Here is a 23,187-nt window from a genome sequence, read left to right as displayed (position 1 = left end):
TCGCTGCTGACTGCAGCAAAATTCCGTTTACGCTGGCTCCCAAGCAGTAGTGCGACGTCGCATGCTTCGAAGACCCGAACGCATTAGTCATTGTCGGCTGCCATCGTCTGCTATTGCTACTACCCCATGCTAGAAGACTAATACACATCTTTTTCAGCACCGGGATCAAGATGCCATTCAGTTTCACGCCTCGTCCTTATTAATGAAATCCCTGGATGTTGAACTATCTCGATGTCCTCTCTGTATAGCGTTCCATGGTATCTGCTTGAGGCTGCCAGTACTTGAGTCCTATCAAGTCAATGTGGTGGTCCCAGGCTACAGAGCAGTGGAGCGATTGACAGATCAGCTACCGCGGAATATCGAGTCCTAACTTATGCCCTGTTCCTGCGTCTCCACTTCCCAAAGTCTCCAAGTGCCCTGAAATTCCAGAAAGACATACATTCCGCCTCAAATTTTGCACTTGCCTGTATTCTTAAACTGTCATCTTATAGTAATTTATCCATTTCTCATCTCTTCCTCTTCTCTTTAATCTCAAAATCGAGTGCTAACTCCCTAAAACCTGCTCAATAATCATCAGTTCAATATCCTGCTGTGCCCTACATCCATATACAGCTTCTATGAACCTCCATACCTCAGCCATACTCTCCCAATGGAACTCTCCCTAGGCAGTGCTGAGACTCGTCCCGAGGTGTATTCTTCCTCCAGCACTAGCTAACAACGCTACACCGCACCCCACCCTTGTGCTTTCTCCTTCTCTGTATTCACCTCAAGCGTGTAATTTAGTTTGTTTTACATAATTAAAACTGTAAGTAGGCTGTTTAGGTTTTTTTTGGTAACGCCACCTCTGTATGAAAATCACTGGCTGTGCTGTGTGCAGTCTGTGGCTGCTTTGCATTGTTGTAATACTCGCCATTGTAGTGTTAGGCAGCTGGCTGTGAACAGCGCGTAGCGTTGCGCAGTTGGAGGTGAGCCGCCAGCAGTGGTGGATGTGGGGAGAGAGATGGCGGAGTTTTGAAATTTGTCATGAACTGCTGTATATACACTCCTGGAAATTGAAATAAGAACACCGTGAATTCATTGTCCCAGGAAGGGGAAACTTTATTGACACATTCCTGGGGTCAGATACATCACATGATCACACTGACAGAACCACAGGCACATAGACACAGGCAACAGAGCATGCACAATGTCGGCACTAGTACAGTGTATATCCACCTTTCGCAGCAATGCAGGCTGCTATTCTCCCATGGAGACGATCGTAGAGATGCTGGATGTAGTCCTGTGGAACGGCTTGCCATGCCATTTCCACCTGGCGCCTCAGTTGGACCAGCGTTCGTGCTGGACGTGCAGACCGCGTGAGACGACGCTTCATCCAGTCCCAAACATGCTCAATGGGGGACAGATCCGGAGATCTTGCTGGCCAGGGTAGTTGACTTACACCTTCTAGAGCACGTTGGGTGGCACGGGATACATGCGGACGTGCATTGTCCTGTTGGAACAGCAAGTTCCCTTGCCGGTCTAGGAATGGTAGAACGATGGGTTCGATGACGGTTTGGATGTACCGTGCACTATTCAGTGTCCCCTCGACGATCACCAGTGGTGTACGGCCAGTGTAGGAGATCGCTCCCCACACCATGATGCCGGGTGTTGGCCCTGTATGCCTCGGTCGTATGCAGTCCTGATTGTGGCGCTCACCTGCACGGCGCCAAACACGCATACGACCATCATTGGCACCAAGGCAGAAGCGACTCTCATCGCTGAAGACGACACGTCTCCATTCGTCCCTCCATTCACGCCTGTCGCGACACCACTGGAGGCGGGCTGCACGATGTTGGGGCGTGAGCGGAAGACGGCCTAACGGTGTGCGGGACCGTAGCCCAGCTTCATGGAGACGGTTGCGAATGGTCCTCGCCGATACCCCAGGAGCAACAGTGTCCCTAATTTGCTGGGAAGTGGCGGTGCGGTCCCCTACGGCACTGCGTAGGATCCTACGGTCTTGGCGTGCATCCGTGCGTCGCTGCGGTCCGGTCCCAGGTCGACGGGCACGTGCACCTTCCGCCGACCACTGGCGACAACATCGATGTACTGTGGAGACCTCACGCCCCACGTGTTGAGCAATTCGGCGGTACGTCCACCCGGCCTTCCGCATGCCCATTATACGCCCTCGCTCAAAGTCCGTCAACTGCACATACGGTTCACGTCCACGCTGTCGCGGCATGCTACCAGTGTTAAAGACTGCGATGGAGCTCCGTATGCCACGGCAAACTGGCTGACACTGACGGCGGCGGTGCACAAATGCTGCGCAGCTAGCGCCATTCGACGGCCAACACCGCGGTTCCTGGTGTGTCCACTGTGCCGTGCGTGTGATCATTGCTTGTACAGCCCTCTCGCAGTGTCCGGAGCAAGTATGGTGGGTCTGACACACCGGTGTCAATGTGTTCTTTTTTCCATTTCCAGGAGTGTATTATGACTATTGAGGGAAATACATTGTTTGTTCTCTATCAAAATCTTTCATTTACTAACTATGCCTATCAGTAGTTAGTGCCTTCAGTACTTTGAATCATTTATTAAGCTGGCAGAAGTGGCGCTCGCTGTATTGCAGCAGCTGGAGTAGCGAAGATTTTTGTGAGGTAAGTGATTTGTGAAAGGTATAGTTTAATGTTAGTCAGGGCCCATTCTTTTGTAGGGATTATTGAAAGTCAGATTGCGCTGCGCTAACAAAATACTGTGTATCAGTTTAAGGACAGTCGTGTATAATTGTTCAAAAAGGGGACGTTTCATATGGCGACCCTGCCAGGATACCTCACTGGAATCTTCTGATTTTTTTCTTGTAGTTTGTGTAATTAGTGTAGCTTTTGTTTATTGCTAGTGCGTAATTATAGAGAATTTCCTTTGTAGTTGCAGTCTTTCATTGTTGTACAGTAAAACAGGTGTGGCACGCATGTAGATTTGCACCAAGTATTTCGCAGCTGCAATTAACTAGATATTATTTTCAGTGTTATGTTAATGTGTTTTCTTATTTTTGCTCTTAAAATTGTGTTTTTCTGTGTTGTCGTGTGAAATACTGTGACAATAATGGCGTGTGAAAAACGTAATACTAGGCTCCAAAGTAAACTGCGAAATGACAGTGAAAACGAAAGCAGTGTGTTAGCGCCACCGAGTAATGAATTAACTGATGTTCAAAGTAATAATTTGGTAATTGTGCATAGGGAAATGGAGCGGGCGGCAAACAATGGCATAGACAGTGAAACAATTAGTGAGCAGGGAAGCATTATCGATCGGTCGGTCGGCAACAGCTCGCCTCAGGAATCCGAAATGACAGGACACAATTTCGCAAATACTGTAGATTCAGGTTCTGGGTCATCACCGTTTTCTCAAATGAGTCAAGACACATTTTCTGCTTGTCAAAATGTGAATGTTGCCGGTGAAAATTCACTGCCAAAAAGCATAGCGAAACAGATTCCAGACACTAATACATTATTATTGCAATTAATGCAACAAATGGAACAAAATCAGAGACAAATGGGACAAAATCTCAAAAAGTTAGACACAGTGGAACAAAATCTCAAAAAGTTAGACACAATGGAACAAAATCAGAGACAAACACAGCAACGGTTAGACACAATGGAACAAAATCAGATACAAACACAGCAAAAGCTTCAAAAGTTAGACTCATTGGAACAAACTCTTGAACAAACACGTGAAGATTTAACTACTGAGTTACATAACATTGAATCGAAATGTCAAAAAGTCTGTAATGACGTAAAAACACAAATTTGTGAGCATTTCCAACCTATTTTTTCGCGGCATGAAAATGCACTACAGAATCACGAAGCAGCCATAAAAGAACTGCAAACTACAGTTCACGAAAATCATGAGACCTAGCAAGCTAAATTTGACTCAGTTGCATCTACCGATTCGGTTACGCAACTTGCAAAAACTCAGGAAAACTTAAAGGACACAGTAGATACTCTGAAACTTGGTTCAGGAAAACACACTGAGGAAATGTGTTCACTATCGGAGAAAGTAGCCGAACTTTCGGATCAGTTCACTAACTTATCTACGAAGGTAGATGATAATCTGAATGACACAAAACCGGTAGTCTTTAATGACACAGAAGAGAGCGAACAAATTAGGAAACTGAAACAAAATCTGAATCAAATTAATACGCAACACCAAAGAGAAATCCGCGAAGTACAAGATCAGCTGACACAGGTAATACAAGAATTACGTATTTCAGAGGACACTTGCGCCCCAACACGGGAAGAGGGACTTAGAAATACGGAAAAGACGCAAAATAATAACACAGGGCATTTCGGAAGTTATGAAACAAATGGCAATGTGCACCGAATTTTGAGATGGAACGGCCGACACGACCTTACAATGACCGATATGCGACTCGCCGACATGATGATTTTGACTATAAGCTGTTCATTACTACACGTAAATTCAAAACGTTTAAGAATTCTGCCAACGACATTCATCCACAAGCGTGGCTCCATCAATTCTCTCATTGTTTTCCTCCCAACTGGTCATTGGAGCACAGGTTAGAATTTATGTGTGGCTACTTGGAGAATGAACCAGCTGTAAGAATGCGATCGGTCATTCACGATTGTCACAGTGAAGGAGATTTTTATCGTGCCTTCCTCTCAGCATATTGGTCTCAAGCTACACAAGACCGAGTAAAACATAGCATCATAATGATGAAACGTTTCGAACAATCTGAATTTTCCAGTCTTATGAAATATTTTGAAGACATGTTGCATAAGAATCAGTATCTTTCAAACCCATACAGCCCCTCAGAACTCATCCGAATTTGCTTAATCAAACTGCCTGAACATTTACGACATATTATTTTAGCAGGACGTTGCAAAGACGACATTGAAGCTTTTCAGGGACTGTTACAAGAACTAGAAATTGACACTGACAATCGCGGAAAGCGGAAACAGGAACACAACAATTACAGGTCACATCCGTCGCAATTCCGCGATGAAAGAAATAATAACTGGACACGACAACGTTATTCTTACAACGTAAATCGTGACCAAAACAGACACCACCCGTACGCCAACCGTTGGCAGAGTAGTAATAATTACAGGGAAAGATCACCTCTCCGCGGTAGTGACTATCACAGAGACAATCAGAGAAACAGACAATATGGGTACCAAAACAATTATTATCAAGGGAGGCAGAATAACTTTAGACGCAACGGTCCTGCGCGCAGTTACGATTCAGGGAGAAATTCTCCACCACTTAACCGACAAGGAAGAAACTACGGAACCTACCGACATGACGACAGACGATATATTCGTAACGACAGACCTGAAATGCATCAGAACTGGCGGGATTTAAACAGAGCTGGGCCCTCTCGGCAAGGAGAATTTGTAGAAGTTAGGTCTCCTAATCCCAATAACGATGCACGCCAACAAAGAGAAAGACAATGACTCGCACAGCAGGCAGCCGTGTGCGCCAGCTGGCTCAGGGAAAAATAACATAGACGCTAACCTTGAGAAAAATTCCAGTATTCTTTACCGACGTATACCACATGATAATTGCGTTAAACTTGAAACTCTGCGTACTAGGAAGAGTAAAGGTCTACACCACATTTCACATGTAAAACCGTTTATTGAAAGATAATCTGCTTTTTAACTTTGTCTTTGCCATAAAACTTTTCACTTCTCATTTCTAGTATGCTTTGTCAGACTTAAGAAACTGTTAACATGCAACAATGTTTGAAGTTAAACATCCAGTCTAGAACCTAGGGAACATTTCTAAACAGAAATGACGAATGTATTGTTATAGTGAACAGACGACACAGTGTTGTATTTGTACATTCTTGCTTGTTAGTTGCACGATTACGTAACGACTATCAGACTTACATACTTAGGACACATACTAGTACTGCTAATGAGATTTTGATGCAACATTTTGGTTTACTTAAAAATACATTCTGGATTTAAAGTACTTTCAGTGAGATACCAGATGACACAGGGGTTAGTTTATGTAACAGCTACACGATTTTATCACGACGTTACTAATGAGTGACAATTTACAATGTTGCTTTTGCGGTGTGTCTGTTTTATATCTGCACAGTTTTCTGAATTCTTCTGGAAAGAAAAACATGTTTTAGTAGTAACTTTTGTGGTATAGCAACAATGAGACAGCCTTTTTCGTGGCACAACAATACGTTACAGTACAGTACTTTCTTCATCACAACAATAAGCGTAATAACTAAGATATCTATACACAAAGCATTTCACTTTTGTTTATCATGAGGTAAGTACATTGACTTCTGCAGAACTTAGCTTTCGGAGGACAATAACTACGAGACTTCCACAGAGGTTATCTTACAGCAAGACGCACATTTAGCGCTACAGGACACGCATTTGAGTGATTAATTTGGTACTTAAAACATTTATTTTTAAAGATATTTGAAGTACAATCGTACGAAGTTTTTCCGTGATACATTTCATTCCATTGCAATAATCTGTAACACCTGAGGGTATAATTACATTAATCCTCAGGGGGGGGTACACACTTACTTTGTGTATCATGTGTTTGGCAAGCACAAGGAGCCCTAGCTAATATGGTATTTGCTTATGCAACTTTACACATCGGTACCATATTTCTCTAACACAGAATTACACAGCTATCTGATTATTTAACTGAGAGAGACAAACGTTTTTACTACGGCAGTGACAGATGTTTACGTAATTACACCGTTGGATAACTTCACACTTACGAAATTGCATTTTGTCAGTACTTTGTGAACTGTTCATATTTTTTCGGAACCATTGTGATACTATGAGAGCTTTGAATGATGTATTTGGTATGGGATCATGATTTTTGAAGTGAGTTTGAGGCAGATGACACTTTTGACATTAGCAGAGAATTTTTTAGGTTTTGAAATTATTGCAGAAAGCTACGACGCTTTTGAGATTTGACTGAGGTGTTATGATGTTATTTTTACGATGACGATGTGTATTATGCTGTTGAGGTATGTTTATGATCAATAAGCTGATGCTATATAAGGAATGTGATTACGTGTTTATATGTATATGAATAATGAATAGAAGTTAGGGACTATGGTTTGTGAAGAAGGTTGTTGGAAACCAAGAATCGTACTTTAAGAGTTATGAAATGTGTGTATATGCGTGAATGTATCACAATGCTGGCGAAAATTTTTTGGACGCTGTTATATTTATAGGATTTTGTTTCTACAGATTTGTAACCCAAATTCTTGACCTGTCAAATATTTTTATATGAGACTGTCACTGTAGCGGAAACTGGTGTCGTAAATATTTCGGTAAGAAAGTTCAGTGACCACCTGCACGTAATGCGTCGTGGGCACCCAGCTGAGCGGCCAGGTGTGCCAGACGCCTGGAGAAAAAGCCATTATTGCGAGCCCTTTTCAGCGGAACAGGTAGGAAAAAAAAAAGGGAGGCCATTAACCTTGCTTCTGACATTCCTTTGTAGACAGCATCGCAAAAACGACACGGTCGAACTTGAAAACATATGACTACACTGTGGAGCTCTTAATTTACGATATTTACTGAAATGCCTAATGAAATGACGAGAAATATTTTACATCTGCACACCTGATTATGACAAGCATCTTTCTACGAGAATTGAGAGAATTTCTACTAACTTATGAAATGTCACATGACTATTGAATGATATTTTTATGCTTCGCTTTTCATAGTTGCTTATTTCATTTGATATCTAGTTTCGAGCTGTGTTGCAGCATTGCTTTTATAAAATAAAATGCATTTGCTAATGTGAACACTTTCTGTCAACAGATCTATTAAATAATAATTTTGTAATCCACATTCTTAAAAAAAAGGAGCACTTGGAAAGGAAAGAACAATAAGAAGGGACTAGTAACAGTAACTGCACACATAATTTTCTTTTCAAGTATATGGTAATATTTTTTTTACAATAAGTTGTTGTGGTGCACCACTTTAATTGCATAGACATTAAGATGTGAATAGACATTTCCCTTATCTGTCTTGTTGTCTTTAGTGTAATATTTTTTTCTGCTTGAGCTTTGTCATGTTTAGATATAATTTATTGCTTCTGCTGTTTGCCAGGCATAGTGCTACTGAATTTTAATTTGTGTTACTCTGTTAAGCCAGTTTTACTACTGATTTATTTTTCTTGTTTGCTGCTCATTGCCTTATATTAGTTGTAATTTATGCTGCTTGCTTTGCCTTTTGTATTTTTTATCATTGCTGTTTGTGTTAATTGTTTTCTGCTGCTGCATTGCCTCATTCCTTAGTTTAGCATCTGAGCTCAGTAGATTTAAGTTAGCTTAAGAGGGGGTAGACTATATAAGAGAACAAGTTGTGATGAATTGGAAGAAATACATTGAAAATCTATAAGAAAATGGTTTGGCCAAAACAGTATTTTGAAAGAGGATATGAACCAAAAAAAAAGTAGGGTTTAGGGACAACAGGTTTAGGTAGGATTTTCTTGGAAATAAATGATGAAGGAAGATAATGGAAAATAAATAATGAGGTAAGACATATGTGAACATATATATACAGAAAGCATGCTTCAATAGGATTTTTTGGTGGAAACAAATGTGGAAATAAGACGAAAGATCTATGGAATAAAGTTTTGGGTTGGACTGCAGCACCAAATATCACACTGAAAACAAACCCTGTCCTGTATTTTTGTGTTATTACACTATGTGTATTTGTGTTTTTCCTGTCTTTATGTGTTTAGCTAATAAGAGTTATGTTGTAGAATTTTTCTGATAATATGTTATTTTCTTTGTAAAGATGTTTAGACATTATTTACTCTGTTCTGTTTTAATGCTCATGTGTGAAGTTGATGTTTCGAAAGTTATTCTGATCTATTACGTAGGTACTTATAATTCCTGTAACACTGATGTATATGTTATTTCTATTCTGTTGTAAAGCCTGTACTACAAATGTTCTCTGTATTGTTATGTTCTTTAATGATGTATTTTGTACCTTTGTAATTGTATTCTCATGTTATAAAATTGTAATTGACACCAGTTCATCAAATTAAGTTACTTGTAAGTTACATTTCACTGCACACGTTTCTGTTGGTCATAGTATATGGACAATATGTGAGAAGTAGGGACTGTTAGTGTTTGCACGTGTGTTAATAATTCAGCAAGGGACTGGATAACAGCATTGCTGGTTCTAAGGACAATTCCAAAAACTTTGTGAGTGCACAAGGGTGGTTATGGACTTGCTATATTATCCGCAAGACTCTTCAATGGTGATTGTGCACCTGCACAGTCACAACAGATGGCTGCTGGCCATCTCTACAAGGACTGCAGTGGGTCTGCACCTCTGGTGGCCCACCAGTACCGTAATCTCTACAAGGACTACAGTGGGTCTGCATCTTTGATGACCCACCAGTACCATCATCTCTACAGGGACTACAGTGGGTCTGCATCTTTGATGGCCCACCAATACCGTAATCTCTACCAGGACTACAGTGGGTCTGCTCTGTGATGACCTACCAAACGATATTCTTCAAAACTTCGATTGACTCCGCTGTGGGTTTGCTCTGTTGTGGCCCATTACCTGTCAGCATGTCAAGAGTCAGCACTGTCTTTCCGTTGGAAGGACAACACTACTTCTTCAAGACTGCATGGAAATCCACTACTTCTGTGTGCAATTTCTTTTACTAATGAGACTCTGTGAAAAAAAAAACTGTAATTACTATTATGATGAATGATCAGGACTATCTTTATGGACTGTGAGAAAATTTTAGCTTTTGACCAACATTGTATCAATAAGTGTGTGCATTTGATTTCTTTGTTATTGTAATTACGATTATGAAAAATTTTAACAAATATGTATTGGCCACTGCCCAAACCAATTTGTAAAATTTTTTGTGGGGAGCATGGGGGCTATGTAAGTAGGCTGTTTAGGTTTTTTTTGGTAACGCCACCTCTGTATGAAAATCACTGGCTGTGCTGTGTGCAGTCTGTGGCTGCTTTGCATTGTTGTAATACTCGCCATTGTAGTGTTAGGCAGCTGGCTGTGAACAGCGCGTAGCGTTGCGCAGTTGGAGGTGAGCCGCCAGCAGTGGTGGATGTGGGGAGAGAGATGGCGGAGTTTTGAAATTTGTCATGAACTGCTGTATATATTATGACTATTGAGGTAAATACATTGTTTGTTCTCTATCAAAATCTTTCATTTGCTAACTATGCCAATCAGTAGTTAGTGCCTTCAGTACTTTGAATCTTTTATTTAGCTGGCAGTAGTGGCGCTCGCTGTATTGCAGTAGCTGGAGTAGCAAAGATTTTTGTGAGGTAAGTGGTTTGTGAAAGGTATAGTTTAATGTTAGTCAGGGCCCATTCTTTTGTAGGGATTATTGAAAGTCAGATTGCGTTGCGCTAACAAAATACTGTGTATCAGTTTAAGGACAGTCGTGTATAATTGTTCAAAAAGGGGACGTTTCAAAACTTCGTTAAACATTTAAAACCTCTAGCTCTGCTGCCAGCCTGCCCCCTCCCCTTATGGATAACTGAAAAACACAAATAAAAATGTTGACATGTAGAAGTAGCACTATTGCTTTGTGAAATTCAACAGTTGCAGTAGCTATTCTAATAACTACTTCATTTCTTTTCCTGAAATTGTTAAAACTGTAAAACAAATAGAAGACATTTCACTGTCCAATGCAGCAGAATTACTGTTTTCGCAATTCTTGTTTGGTTGTCACTACCCTGTCAAACTGCACAAGGATCACTGTTGATGGTGTGTGTATACGAGGCGTGACTGGAAAGTTTTAAGAATGGGTTTGTAATTGCTCAGTGGTGCTACTTGCATGCTACTGTGATGCATCTCCTTCAAAATAGTCCCCTTCTAACTGAATACACCGACTCCAACGGTGTTTCCACTTTTGGAAACATTCCTGGATATTTTTTTCCTGAAGTGTGTTAAGGACGCTCTCCGTATTTGCCTGGATGAATTTAATCGAGTAAAATCGCTTCCCTTTCAGTGAAGATGTCAGTTTAGGAAACAGGTAGAAGTTCATAGGATCCAAATCACGGGAATATGGCGGTTGTGGAAGCACAGGAAGTTTGAATTTGGTTAAAAATTCAACGATGGAGAAGGCATGATGAGCCGGAGCATTGTCATGGTGTAGCACCTAAATCCTGTCTTTCCACAATGTAGATCTTTTCTTCCGCAGCTTTTCGCGCAAACGCTCAAGGACACATTTGTAGTATTCCTGGTTAAGTGTCTGTCCTCCAGGGGCAAATTCATGATGCACAATACCGGTGGAATCGAACACTGTCTTCACTTTCGACCGACATTGCCGTGCTTTTTTCGGTCGTGGCGAACCTGCAGTCTTCCACTGCGAAGACTGCACTTTGGTTTCAGGATCATATCCATATACCCACTATTCGTCACCTGTAATTACCCTATTTAACAAATTTGGGTAATTTTTAGTCCGATTAATCAGTTCTTGGCACACTTCAATTCGGTATTGTCTCTGGTCACTTGACAACACTTTTGGAATGAATTTTATGGGCACTCGACGCGTGTTCAGATCTTCAGTTAAAATTGCCTGAACTGCATAGAAACTTGAATTAAGTTCATCCGCCATCTCCCTCGTTGTATGTCTACGATCAGAGCGCACTAAGTTGCAAACTTTTACATTTTCATTCGTTTTTGAGGTGGAAGGACGGCCACGAATGATTAGCGGCCATTTTTAAATCTGTTGAACCTCACAAAAACTTTTGACTGACTCATACAATTATCTCCAAAAGCTCTTTTTAATAGCTTGTAAGTCTCAGAAGCTGATCTAGGTTTTAAAACAAAATTTCACACAAACTCTTTGCTCCGTTTTTTACGTCCATTTTCACACAGACAGAATCCGGCAACAAGCCCTAACAGACCCGCACAACCAGCTGCCACAATGAACTGAATAAAGGGAACGCAGTTTCCTGTCAGAGTACATTCAAGGACAAGTCAATGACTCACTCTCCATCCTCCGTGTACCTGCCCGCGAAACCAGTAAGCAGTAGCGGATCCATTCTTAAAACTTTCCAGTCACACCTCATACAAATGGCAAAAGATGGCACAGCGTGAATGCACAAAGTGATTGCACTTACGACTGCACCACGGTTTACCATCTGCTCTTGGTGTGGACAATGCACAACCTGAACTATTAGCTTGGCTCTGTTCATTGTCGTAGGACTTGGTCATACAGCAGCACTGCCAAGTCCATGCATTTACTGAAAAGATGGGCCCTTACATTGAACATTATAGTAGGCAGGTTACTGAAATAATATGTAAATAAACTGTACGAATAAATGCTGTTGAGTTAATAACATTATTGAAATGGGATGATTACCATTTAAAACAAATTGCGAATGATGGCCCCACACAATCGTGGATTCAAATGAAAACAAAGATATGTTAATTAACGTAATTCAGCAGAACAACGAAGACGGTACACAAGCGTGCAAAGATCGTTTGAGAACCCATTAATCACGAGATTCGAAAGCAACAAAGCAATAAAGATTCTCATTATTAATCGTGACATAAAACTTAAGTTTATTATCCGAAATAATCACTGCGAAAACCATAAGACTGTGCCATCAACTGCGGGTTTCAATATTAACTGCAACAAAATTGTAAATGTCATCAACTGCCTCCATTCTCACAAATGAAGTTCAAGTTCATGTGGGTACTCAAACTCAGTCACCGAAAAGCAGTGTCAAATATTCTAAGTACATTGAAAATGTAAAGTAATACTGTGCTCACACAAAACTATTCCCCCCAACGAAAAGTTAAAGCACTTAACTAGCGAATAATCCGCAAAAGGCGAAAACCTCCAACGACGACAGGCTACTGACAAAAGACCGCGCGCGTGCAACTGCTCGCCCGTAAATACTTTTCGTGACGTCACACACTACTGAATCCGTATGAAATATTGAAACAACGACCATTATTTAAAATTAAGCTATTCTTGCATATAAACACCTTCTCAGAATAAACCCACAATTACTATACTATAATAGTTTGGTGATCTCTCAGTACAAAAATAATGCTGTATTAGAGAAGTTACTAACGAAATTCCTAAATATGTTTACGTTATGTTTTACAATAGGAAATAGTTACGTTAAAAAAACATATGGCTAGCTTGAAGACAGTGTATCAGTGCATTCTTGTGCACTCCAAATACATATACGAGGGCATGCTGAAAAGTGATGCCTCGGAATTTATGTGAAAATTCTTAAAGATTTTTAAAAGTTTTTCTTAAAGTCTTAAAGTTTTTCTAAAATAAAACAAACGTCAGTAACATTCTACATCTTTATCGTTGACATCTACATATTTGCAGCCTACTACCGCTAGAGGGTGCCGAATCGTAGCGTATAACATGGTGGCGTGTTACGTAACTGGCCGGCCGAAGTGGCCGTGCGGTTAAAGGCGCTGCAGTCTGGAACCCCAAGACCGCTACGGTCGCAGGTTCGAATCCTGCCTCGGGCATGGATGTTTGTGATGTCCTTAGGTTAGTTAGGTTTAACTAGTTCTAAGTTCTAGGGGACTAATGGCCTCAGCAGTTGAGTCCCATAGTGCTCAGAGCCATTTGAACCATTTTTTGTTACGTAACTATGACTATGCGTGAGAAACAGCGTGCTGTAATCACGTTTCGAATTCGAAGAGTTCGTCCACACATGGAGCACCCTCTACTTCAGCACGACAATGCCAGATCATACTTGAGCGCTGCGACATCTTCAACAATTCGATGCGTTGGGTTCAGAGTCACTGATCGTCCTCCGTATCACGCCGACTTGACCCCATCCGATTTTCATCTGTTTTCAGAACTTACAGAAATCTTTGGAGGACTTCACTTCGATAGTGATGAAGCGGTGCAAGCAGAGGTGACGTTGTCGCTCCGTCAAAAATTGGTTCAAATGGCTCTGAGCACTATGGGACTTAACATCTGAGGTCATCAGTCCACTAGAACTTAGAACTACTTAAACCTAACTAACCTAAGGACATCATACACATCCATGCCCGAGGCAGGATTCGAACCTGCGACCGTAGCGGTTGCGCGGTTCCAGACTGAAGCGCCTAGAACCGCTCAGCCACAACGGCCGGCCGCTCCGTCGAGTCAGACATTCCGCAGTGACAGTATTAACAAACTGGCCCCTCGTTGAGAGAAATGTGTTCGTCACCAGAGTAACCAAGTTGAGAAACAAATATGTAGATACGAATAATTAAGATACAGACTGTTAATAACATTTGTTTTATTTAAAAAGCTTTAAGAGTTTCTGCATAAAAAATTCAGAGGAATTCCTTTCTGGCACGCCTTAATGCTTTCATATATATGTTTTACCTTTTATTATTTGCGTTTCCATAGTGATTTCATATAATTTTCATCAATGGTCATTTACTTAAATAAATATTGAAAGTATATCTAACAACTAACTGTAGGTAGTCAACACCCGGGATGCCAAGGTAAGGAACTAGATAACTCATGCTGTCTGATACTACGTGTAGCTTGTGGTGTTTATGGTTGTAGCATATTTGAATACTATGTTTTATAAAATCATCTATAGCTTTTTGCATAGATCCAGAATTTGAAATGTAATCTATTGTGGTGTTTGCTGACTCCATCAGTCTTCATATGATAGTTCATATGACGTGAGCTCTCCAAAATTATAGGTGTTTTTAACTTCTATTTTCCAATATAATATTTATAATTAAAAACAAATCTTTCTTAACAGTTATTATAGAATAATGCTTAATTAGTTTTTATTGCCCTTCAAGGCAATAGAAGTAGTGCTTTCGGAATTCTTGATTATGCTGTCGTCACTACCCTCTCAAACTGCTTAAGAATCAGAGTTTATGGTATGTGTATAAAAATGACAACATGAATGCACAGAGTGATTTGCAATGACCTTGTCTCATCACCGCGATTTTTGTGTCCTGTTTATAGGGGAAGGCGGGGCAAGACGGGGAGGTGGGGTGAGACGGGGAAGGGCTATAAGTTACAGTTAGAGTGCTGCCATCTGTGGATAGCTACGTCAACATCATCAATACACAGGTCCCAGTGTGTTGACATTGCTAAACCTTAGTTTAGCGGCGGTTTCTGTGAGCTTTGCAAGGTTCGTACAATTGTTATACTGATTTGAAATGTTTTACACCTTTCGAGGTCCTAAAACATGTATTTCGTGAACATTTGTCCAGAGTGTATATATAGCACTGAATAGTACGTCTTATTAACAGTGAACTGCTGTGTCAGTAGTCAATGTTCACTACATTGTGTTCATGTAGGCGTAATATAACCTGACAGCATAGTAAGGGGCAAAACGGGGTGGGGCAAGATGGGGAGCTTCCCCGTCTTGCCCCTACTATTTGTCCAGCCATTACGTTCTTATCGTCTCGCTGCGGGTTTTGAACACGTACATTATACGTTGAATGAAATTGTAAATAGAATGGTGTTCGTTATTCCAACGTGTCCTAATTAACTACAATGTATGCCTTAGGCTATATGGTGAATAAAAATACACAAAACGTGCAGAGTCAGTATTCTTGCTATGCTTTAACGACTGACTATTGGAAATTTACTATATAATATAGATTACCAGGAATGATCTGACTCAAAAGTACGTTCCACGTGTTTTATTTCAGATGGTTCGCAAGTATCGGCGACAAACGTCTAGGCTGTTATAGAAGGTCATACGGGTTCTTTCATGGCTGCTCGTCAGTTCAACGTGCCACAGAAATCTGTGTTTCAGCGTCGGCGTGCCCACGACACTTGTGCAGGGACAGAAAGTGATGATGACGAGGCTGTCCACACTTGTGTACTATGTGAATGTAAGAGGCCTAAATAAAACGTACTGCCTCATTCTACATTTCGCAGAACCATGTTTCGAAACCTTATCGTCACATGATTTCGTTATTCCAGTCCTCATTTAAGCTTTAGAGATGAATTCATGCTAGTTCCCCATCTTACCCCGCATATGGGGCAAGACGGGGAATTGGTAGTTTATGTTTCAAATCGAGGTATTTCTAACTAAATGTAATAAGTTTGCAGGTTTCTTTGCATGCTATTGTAATTCAATGGTTAAGTAAACAAATGATAATCAAACCTACTTGAATTTGTTTATTTTTGTCCCTTTTGTAAGGGTTTAAAGTTAGCTTCCCCATCTTGCCCCGCCTTCCCCTATTTTCCCTGAAAACACGTTATCTATCTTATTTCACCCACTGTAGAGCCTCTTATGTTCTGTAAGTACGAGGGCAGTTCAATAAGTAATGCAACACATTTTTTTTCTGAAGCAGGGGTTGTTTTATTCAGCATTGAAATACACCAGGTTATTCCCCAATCTTTTAGCTACACAACACTATTCTTCAACGTAATCTCCATTCAATGCTACGGCCTTACGCCACCTTGAAATGAGGGCCTGTATGCCTGCACGGTACCATTCCACTGGTCGATGTCGGAGCCAACGTCGTACTGCATCAATAACTTCAACATCCGCGTAGTGCCTCCCACGGATTGCGTCCTTCATTGGGCCAAACATATGGAAATCCGACGGTGCGAGATCGGGGCTGTAGGGTGCATGAGGAAGAACAGTCCACTGAAGTTTTGTGAGCTCCTCTCGGGTGCGAAGACTTGTGTGAGGTCTTGCGTTGTCATGAAGAAGGAGAAGTTCGTTCAGATTTTTGTGCCTACGAACACGCTGAAGTCGTTTCTTCAATTTCTGAAGAGTAGCACAATACACTTCAGAGTTGATCGTTTGACCATGGGGAAGGACATCGAACAGAATAACCCCTTCAGCGTCCCAGAAGACTGTAACCGTGACTTTACCGGCTGAGGGTATGGCTTTAAACTTTTTCTTGGTAGGGGAGTGGGTGTGGCGCCACTCCATTGATTGCCGTTTTGTTTCAGGTTCGAAGTGATGAACCCATGTTTCATCGCCTGTAACAATCTTTGACAACAAATTGTCACCCTCAGCCACATGACGAGCAAGCAATTCCGCACAGATGGTTCTCCTTTGCTCTTTATGGTGTTCGGTTAGACAGCGAGGGACCCAGCGGGAACAAACCTTTGAATATCCCAACTGGTGAACAATTGTGACAGCACTACCGACAGAGATGTCAAGTTGAGCACTGAGTTGTTTGATGGTGATCCGTCGATCATCTCGAATGAGTGTGTTCGCACTCTCCCCCATTGCAGGAGTCACAGCTGTGCACGGCCGGCCCGCACGCGGGAGATCAGACAGTCTTGCTTGACCTTTGCCCAACGACTCACCGTGCTTTTGTCCACTGCCAGATCACCGTAGACATTCTGCAACGCCTATGAATATCTGAGATGCCCTGGTTTTCTGCCAAAAGAAACTCGATCACTGCCCGTTGTTTGCAACGCACATCCGTTACAGACGCCATTTTAACAGCTCCGTACAGCGCTGCCACATGTCGGAAGTCAATGAAACTATACGAGACGAAGCGGGAATGTTTGAAAATATTCCACAAGAAATTTCCGGTTTTTTCAACCAAAATTGGCCGAGAAAAAAAATGTGTTGCATTACTTATTGAACTGCCCTCGTATTTTCCATGAAAACACATTATCCATCTTATTTCATCCACTGTAGAGCCTCTTCTTCAACCGCCTGACCCACGCCTGCGTGGATCCCGTGCCCAACGTAATGCTTATCTGAGACCATCCCTGTCCGACCTCAGGGCTGCCAGTTAACGTCCCCCCCCCCTTTCACCAGCTCATGTAGCATCACACACTGCACGCGTCTGTTTCTAATCTCGTGGTGGTTTGTCTTTTTTTTTTTTCAGCTGTTAACTTGCGTTTCGTCCAGGTGCAATAAATAAGTGAATATTTTACGAATGAGAGGAATTAATATTAGAACCTTGAAGTAAACTGGACCAGTGCAAAACTTGGAAATAAAGATATACAGAACATGATTAATAAAAGTGAAACGAGTGATTAGTATTGAGAAGAGCAAAAACTTTAGTAAATCGAGTACTCTGAAAGTCCTAACGCTACGGAATTGTCTTTAATTCTTCACCAATGTCGATATCTCATTCTCCCGCAACACAAAGCTTAATTTTGTGTTACATGTCTCGGGGTAAGAGCATCTGCGCATCGTGAAACTAAAATCTGCTGAAAAGACATAGCAAGCATGTAGCCCTCTGCTGCAAAAAACATTTTAAGTGTTATGTATCGAATATTAACAGCATAAATTACGAGGGCCGTTCAGAAAGTAACCTCCGGTTGATTTAAAAAAATACACCAAGTTAAATAAAAATATTTTAATATATACATCTTACAACTACATCTTTGCACTATTTTTCTACATAGTCTCCATAGCGAGTGAGGCACTTATCGTATCTCTTCACAAGCTTTGAAATTCCTTCTGCATAAAAATCACCCGCTTGTGCCTGGAGCCAGCCTGTGACCGCATCTTTGAGCTCTTCGTCGTCATCAAACTGCTGTGACCCGAGCCATTTCTTCAAATGCATGAAGAGGTGATAATCACTTGGCGCCAGGTCTGGGCTGTAAGGTGGATGGTTGATAACGTCCCACTTGAAGGACTCAAGAAGGGCCGTTGTTCTGCGAGCAGAGTGAGGACGGGCGTTATCGTGCAAAAAAACGATACCGGAAGTCAGCATAACACGGCGTTTGTTCTGTATAGCCCGTCGTAACTTTTTTATTGTTTCACAGTACACGTCTTGATTAATGGTCGTACCACGTTCCATGAATTCAACCAACAACACCCCTTTGGCATCCCAAAACACCGTTGCCATCAGTTTTCTGGCAGAAAAATCTTGCGAGGCTTTTCTTGGTTTGGTAGGCGAATTTGAATGTGCCCACATCTTTGATTGTTCTTTTGTCTCAGGGTTCACGTACTTAATCCAGGTTTCGTCACCGGTCACGATTCTGTTTAACAATGGTTCTCCTTCGTCCCCATAACGTGACAGAAAGTCTAATGCAGAGGCCATTCTTTGAGTTTTGTGGTGGTCGGTAAGAATTTTGGGCACCCATCGTGCACAGAACTTATGGTAACGCAATCTTGCTGTCACTATCTCGTACAAGAGAGTCTTCGAAATCTGTGGAAAACCAGTAGACAACTCCGACATTGAGAAACGTCGATTTTCACGAACTTTTGCATCAACTGTCTGAACGAGTTCGTCAGTCACCAATGATGGTCTACCACTCCTCTCTTCATCATGAACGTTTTCTCGTCCACTTTTAAATAAACGTACCCATTCACGGACAACTCCTTCACTCATAACTCTTGGTCCGTACACGGCACAAAGCTCATGATGAATAGCTGCTGCAGAATATCCTTTGGCTGTAAAAAACCTTATGACAGCACGTACTTCACATTTGGCGGGGTTTTCTATTGCAGCACACATTTCAAACTGCCACAAAAACTAAACTAGCGCAGGTACGACGTTCACTCGACCACGGCTTGATGCCGACTGACCTGTTGAGTGCGTGAACGCACAGATGGCGTCGCTACTCCCCCCACAACCCGCACTGTGACCAATCGGAGGTCACTTTCTGAACCGCCCTCGTATATTCCTTAGCAGGAATAAATATTTCTGTGTCTTGATGAGATATTGTAGGGTATCACTATTTACTTACCTAAAAGACCAACGCGGTAGTTAATCGTGACGAGGACAATTTCGTGGTCAAGTAGAAAGCCAGGTTCATACCAGGTGGCGGAACCTTCCACGAACCCACCCCCATGAATCCAGACCATAACAGGAAGCAGCTTGGCAGGCTTTATCTGGAATAGCACCGTTATTTGAACTGTCGATTTCAACTCGCAAAGACACATTTAGTGATCACATATCAATTATAGTTAGTGAGCAAGTTTGTCGCATGAGATGATGAGTGATCTTAAGGAGAATGTAGATACTGCTAAGCATAAGAAGGGGTAGAAACTTTAGTAAGTGTGTGGAGCCACGGTGCCTCCAGTGAATCAACTGGAGTGGCAGTCTGTGAGAGCGGTGCTATGGAGTAATGCTTCGCAGGAGGCTGATGGACTTGCTCTTGCACTCACAAAAAATGTAAAACTAGTTATAACCTTTAACATTTCATGTTCTTCTCTCTCCCAAAAAGTAAAACCAAAGCATATCTGACCGTATTGATCTTTAAGTTAGGAAAAACGTCGCTGCCTCATCCACTCATTTCTATTGGCTGTACATGAAGTGCAAGTAGTCGCAGATACAGACGTATACAGCATATAAGCGGAAAAATGCTCCTGTCGGAGCTCAAAAAGGAGTTATCTTCCTCTTTAAAAGACTGACAGAAAAATGAGGAATCAGATGGCTCAATGCTCATTCTGCCTTTCTCACCAAACATCTTGACCTGCGAACATATTCGCGTTTTGCTGACACAAGACATCCTAAATCTTCTTACTCTCTCTCTCTCTCTCTCTCTCTCACTCTGTGTGTGTGTGTGTGTGTGTGTGTGTGTGTGTGTGTGGTTCAAGCCCTCACACTCAGTATCTCCCTCGCACTGACGCTATCTATATATGTCTCTATCCCACTGTCACCTTTTTCTCCCATCGTTTAGCATTGTATCCCACTGCCACTCTCTCTTCTCTCCTACTTACATTGTCTCCTTTCGTCTTTCTTTCCCTCTGCCTCATATGAACTATCTCAGCAGATCAAAAATTGTGAAGGTCCAACTTACTTTTCCACCTATACCTACGTATTTAAAATTCCGGTTCAAAAGGCGCTCTCCCCTTTACCTAAATGTTAAAATTCGCAGGTCTGGGTGCGTACAGATCCCCAAGTCTATGTGTGGTATCCACTCAGCTGTAACATTGATTTCCACTATCCCCTCTCTCTTTCGCTCCTATTCCTCCTATCACCAACCATATATCTGTCTCTGTTATTGCGTCTGTCAATGAAAATCAACATCCTCTCTCTCGTTGGCTCCCACTCCTATTGTCTTCGTCCACAGCCACATTCACTCTCTCACCATCACTGTCTCCTTTCTCTTTCTCTAGCACTGACAATGCCTTCTCTCTGTTTCACCGTCACCTTCTTTCTGCTATTCTCTTTCAGCGCAAAAAAGACCGAATACGTTGGCATGCCAAAATTTTTGGTGCTGGAGGTGGAAGGAGGAGTGAGGCAGCTGGTTCCCCACAATTCCTGTCACAGCCTTTCAAAGAGGAACATATTCGCCTTTTTTGTGCTCCAACGGGAGCATTTTACTGTAGGTTCCCTTCTTGTACTTGCTACGGTAGGGTGTGTTTCTTACATATAACGAATTCTGCAGGTCAGTAAGGTTTTGACAGTTCATTTACATTCTTCGACACATTTATATAACTTGACGCAAATAGACAGCTTTAAATACACTTAATATAAGGTTAATACAAAATAATTTGCTTTACATGTTTTCTGGATCTTTGCTCATCGATCGCAATTTATCGAAAACGCCCGACTTGTCATTTGTATCTTAAAAGAGTAAAAATGTTTCTAGATATATTTTATTGAATTTGCAAGTTTTCCAGTTCTGCATAACTTTCGGCAGTCATTGTAGGTTCTTTTTAAGCCTGTTACAACCCTTTTTACCATTTTCTGTCACTGCAGTACCAATTTTATTGGCGTGCAGTGTCCACTATACAGAGACAGCATGTCATAAAGTTTTATTGGTGAAAAAATATTGACTAAAAACATAGTTGGGTGACCTCACAGCCCTTGCAACGACTTTGGAACCCTTGCCATGTGTTCACTACGTCAGTTAGAATTATGCTTACTTCTCAGACCTATATTATGTGCATAAGAACTGTAAATTTGAACCTCTGGATCTCGGTAACGGATAATGGTATCGAAAAAAGTTTCGAAATATCCGAGAATATCATCTTAAGGACATAAGCTAAACATTTCGACAATCCAAGTTAAAAAAATTATAGAAGTGGCCACCTCCACAACTGGTACTTTTTCGGGTTTTTCTTGAAACTGCCCATGAACAAACAGTGCTTGTACAAGCTGCCTAAGGTCCATCCTAAACCACGCCTAATGCAAAAGGACCATCTGATTTTCTCAAATTTCCTGACATGGAAGAAGTGTGTAATGTTTAAACTTTGACCCTGAACCGTAAGATAGGTACGGTATACCCTCTCATTCGAGAAGTATAAATATGGACCCTAGGCCAAAGGCTAAGGCTATCTAAACCAATCGACCGCTTACCTCTCTAATCAATACAGAGAAATGACCCTTGAAAAATCCCATTTTCACGTGCAGCTTTTCCGATCATATTGGTACCGTGCAATTTGGTGCACGGACCGCTCTTGACAAACTATTCTTTCAACAAATGATCGGATATAATCCATACAATGAAATTAATAGCGACATAAAGAGCAACGAAAGGCTTATCTATGGATCCACATTCTTCATTGCGTTGTAATTCTACGAGGGTTGGAACTTTAATAGTACCAACGATTTATTTACAGCTCGTACAAAATAGATATGTGTTTCAAAGTTTTACTGACCTTCAAAGTAGTCACCAGCATTGTGTATAACCCGTTGCCAGCGATGTGGAAGTCGTAGGATACCCTTAGCAGTGCCAGTTGTGTTGACAGTCCGAGCGGAGCGGTCTATTACGCGTCGAATTTGTAGCACTTCTGAAGCGAGTGCCGTGAAGTGTTTCCTTCAGTTTAGAAATGAAGTTGAACTTACGAGGGCTTAAGTCAGGGGGGGGGGGGGGGGCAGTAGGAGGTATGGCACTTAGCAGCCCCATCAGTCAAACAAATCAGTAACAGCTTGCACTATACGTGCTTGAGCATTGTCCAGCAAAACGATGGTCAGGTCATGCAGAAAGCGTCATCACTTCTATGCTGTTCATTTTTTGAACACAAGCTATGACCAGATGTCGAACGTAGGTGTACCACAACTGTGACCCAACACTAAGAGAAAAACTGACTTGAATAATTAGGTAGAAACATATCTTATGGGTTACGTTCAAAATACAGTGTTCATTCACAGTAATGTGATCACCTGTCAAAAGCCTGAATAACCACCTTTTGCAGCGCGGGCCTGCGTGTCGTGCAGGAAGAGAGTCAGTGAGGTTCTGGATAATCCGATGTGGAGCCCGGATAATTCGATGTCGGGCCTGAATAAAACCATGAGGAACCGTACCGACTCCAGGGCCGTGACCAGTTGTGCTAGCGTTCTCGATTGACGATCCATGGCACCTATATCCCGATCG

At 41.7% G+C, this 23,187-nt stretch overlaps 1 protein-coding gene across 6 annotated transcripts in view; it reads right to left on the bottom strand.

Moving 5' to 3' along the window:
- Positions 1-23,187, bottom strand: part of LOC126253375 (juvenile hormone esterase-like) — a 295,839-nt gene that overhangs the window by 258,506 nt on the left and 14,146 nt on the right. For 5 of the 6 annotated variants that reach the window (XM_049954658.1, XM_049954657.1, XM_049954656.1 and 2 more), the window contains exon 3: positions 19,609-19,753. The exons of the other annotated variant lie outside the window; for it this stretch is intronic. In XM_049954658.1, the coding sequence (XP_049810615.1) occupies positions 19,609-19,753 (145 nt within the window). The remainder of the gene's footprint in view (positions 1-19,608; positions 19,754-23,187) is intronic. 6 annotated transcript variants of the gene reach the window in all.

This window comes from Schistocerca nitens, chromosome 4 (genome assembly GCF_023898315.1).
Source record: "Schistocerca nitens isolate TAMUIC-IGC-003100 chromosome 4, iqSchNite1.1, whole genome shotgun sequence".
Classification (NCBI taxonomy): domain Eukaryota; kingdom Metazoa; phylum Arthropoda; class Insecta; order Orthoptera; family Acrididae; genus Schistocerca; species Schistocerca nitens.
This window is presented reverse-complemented; position numbering and strand designations above follow the sequence as displayed.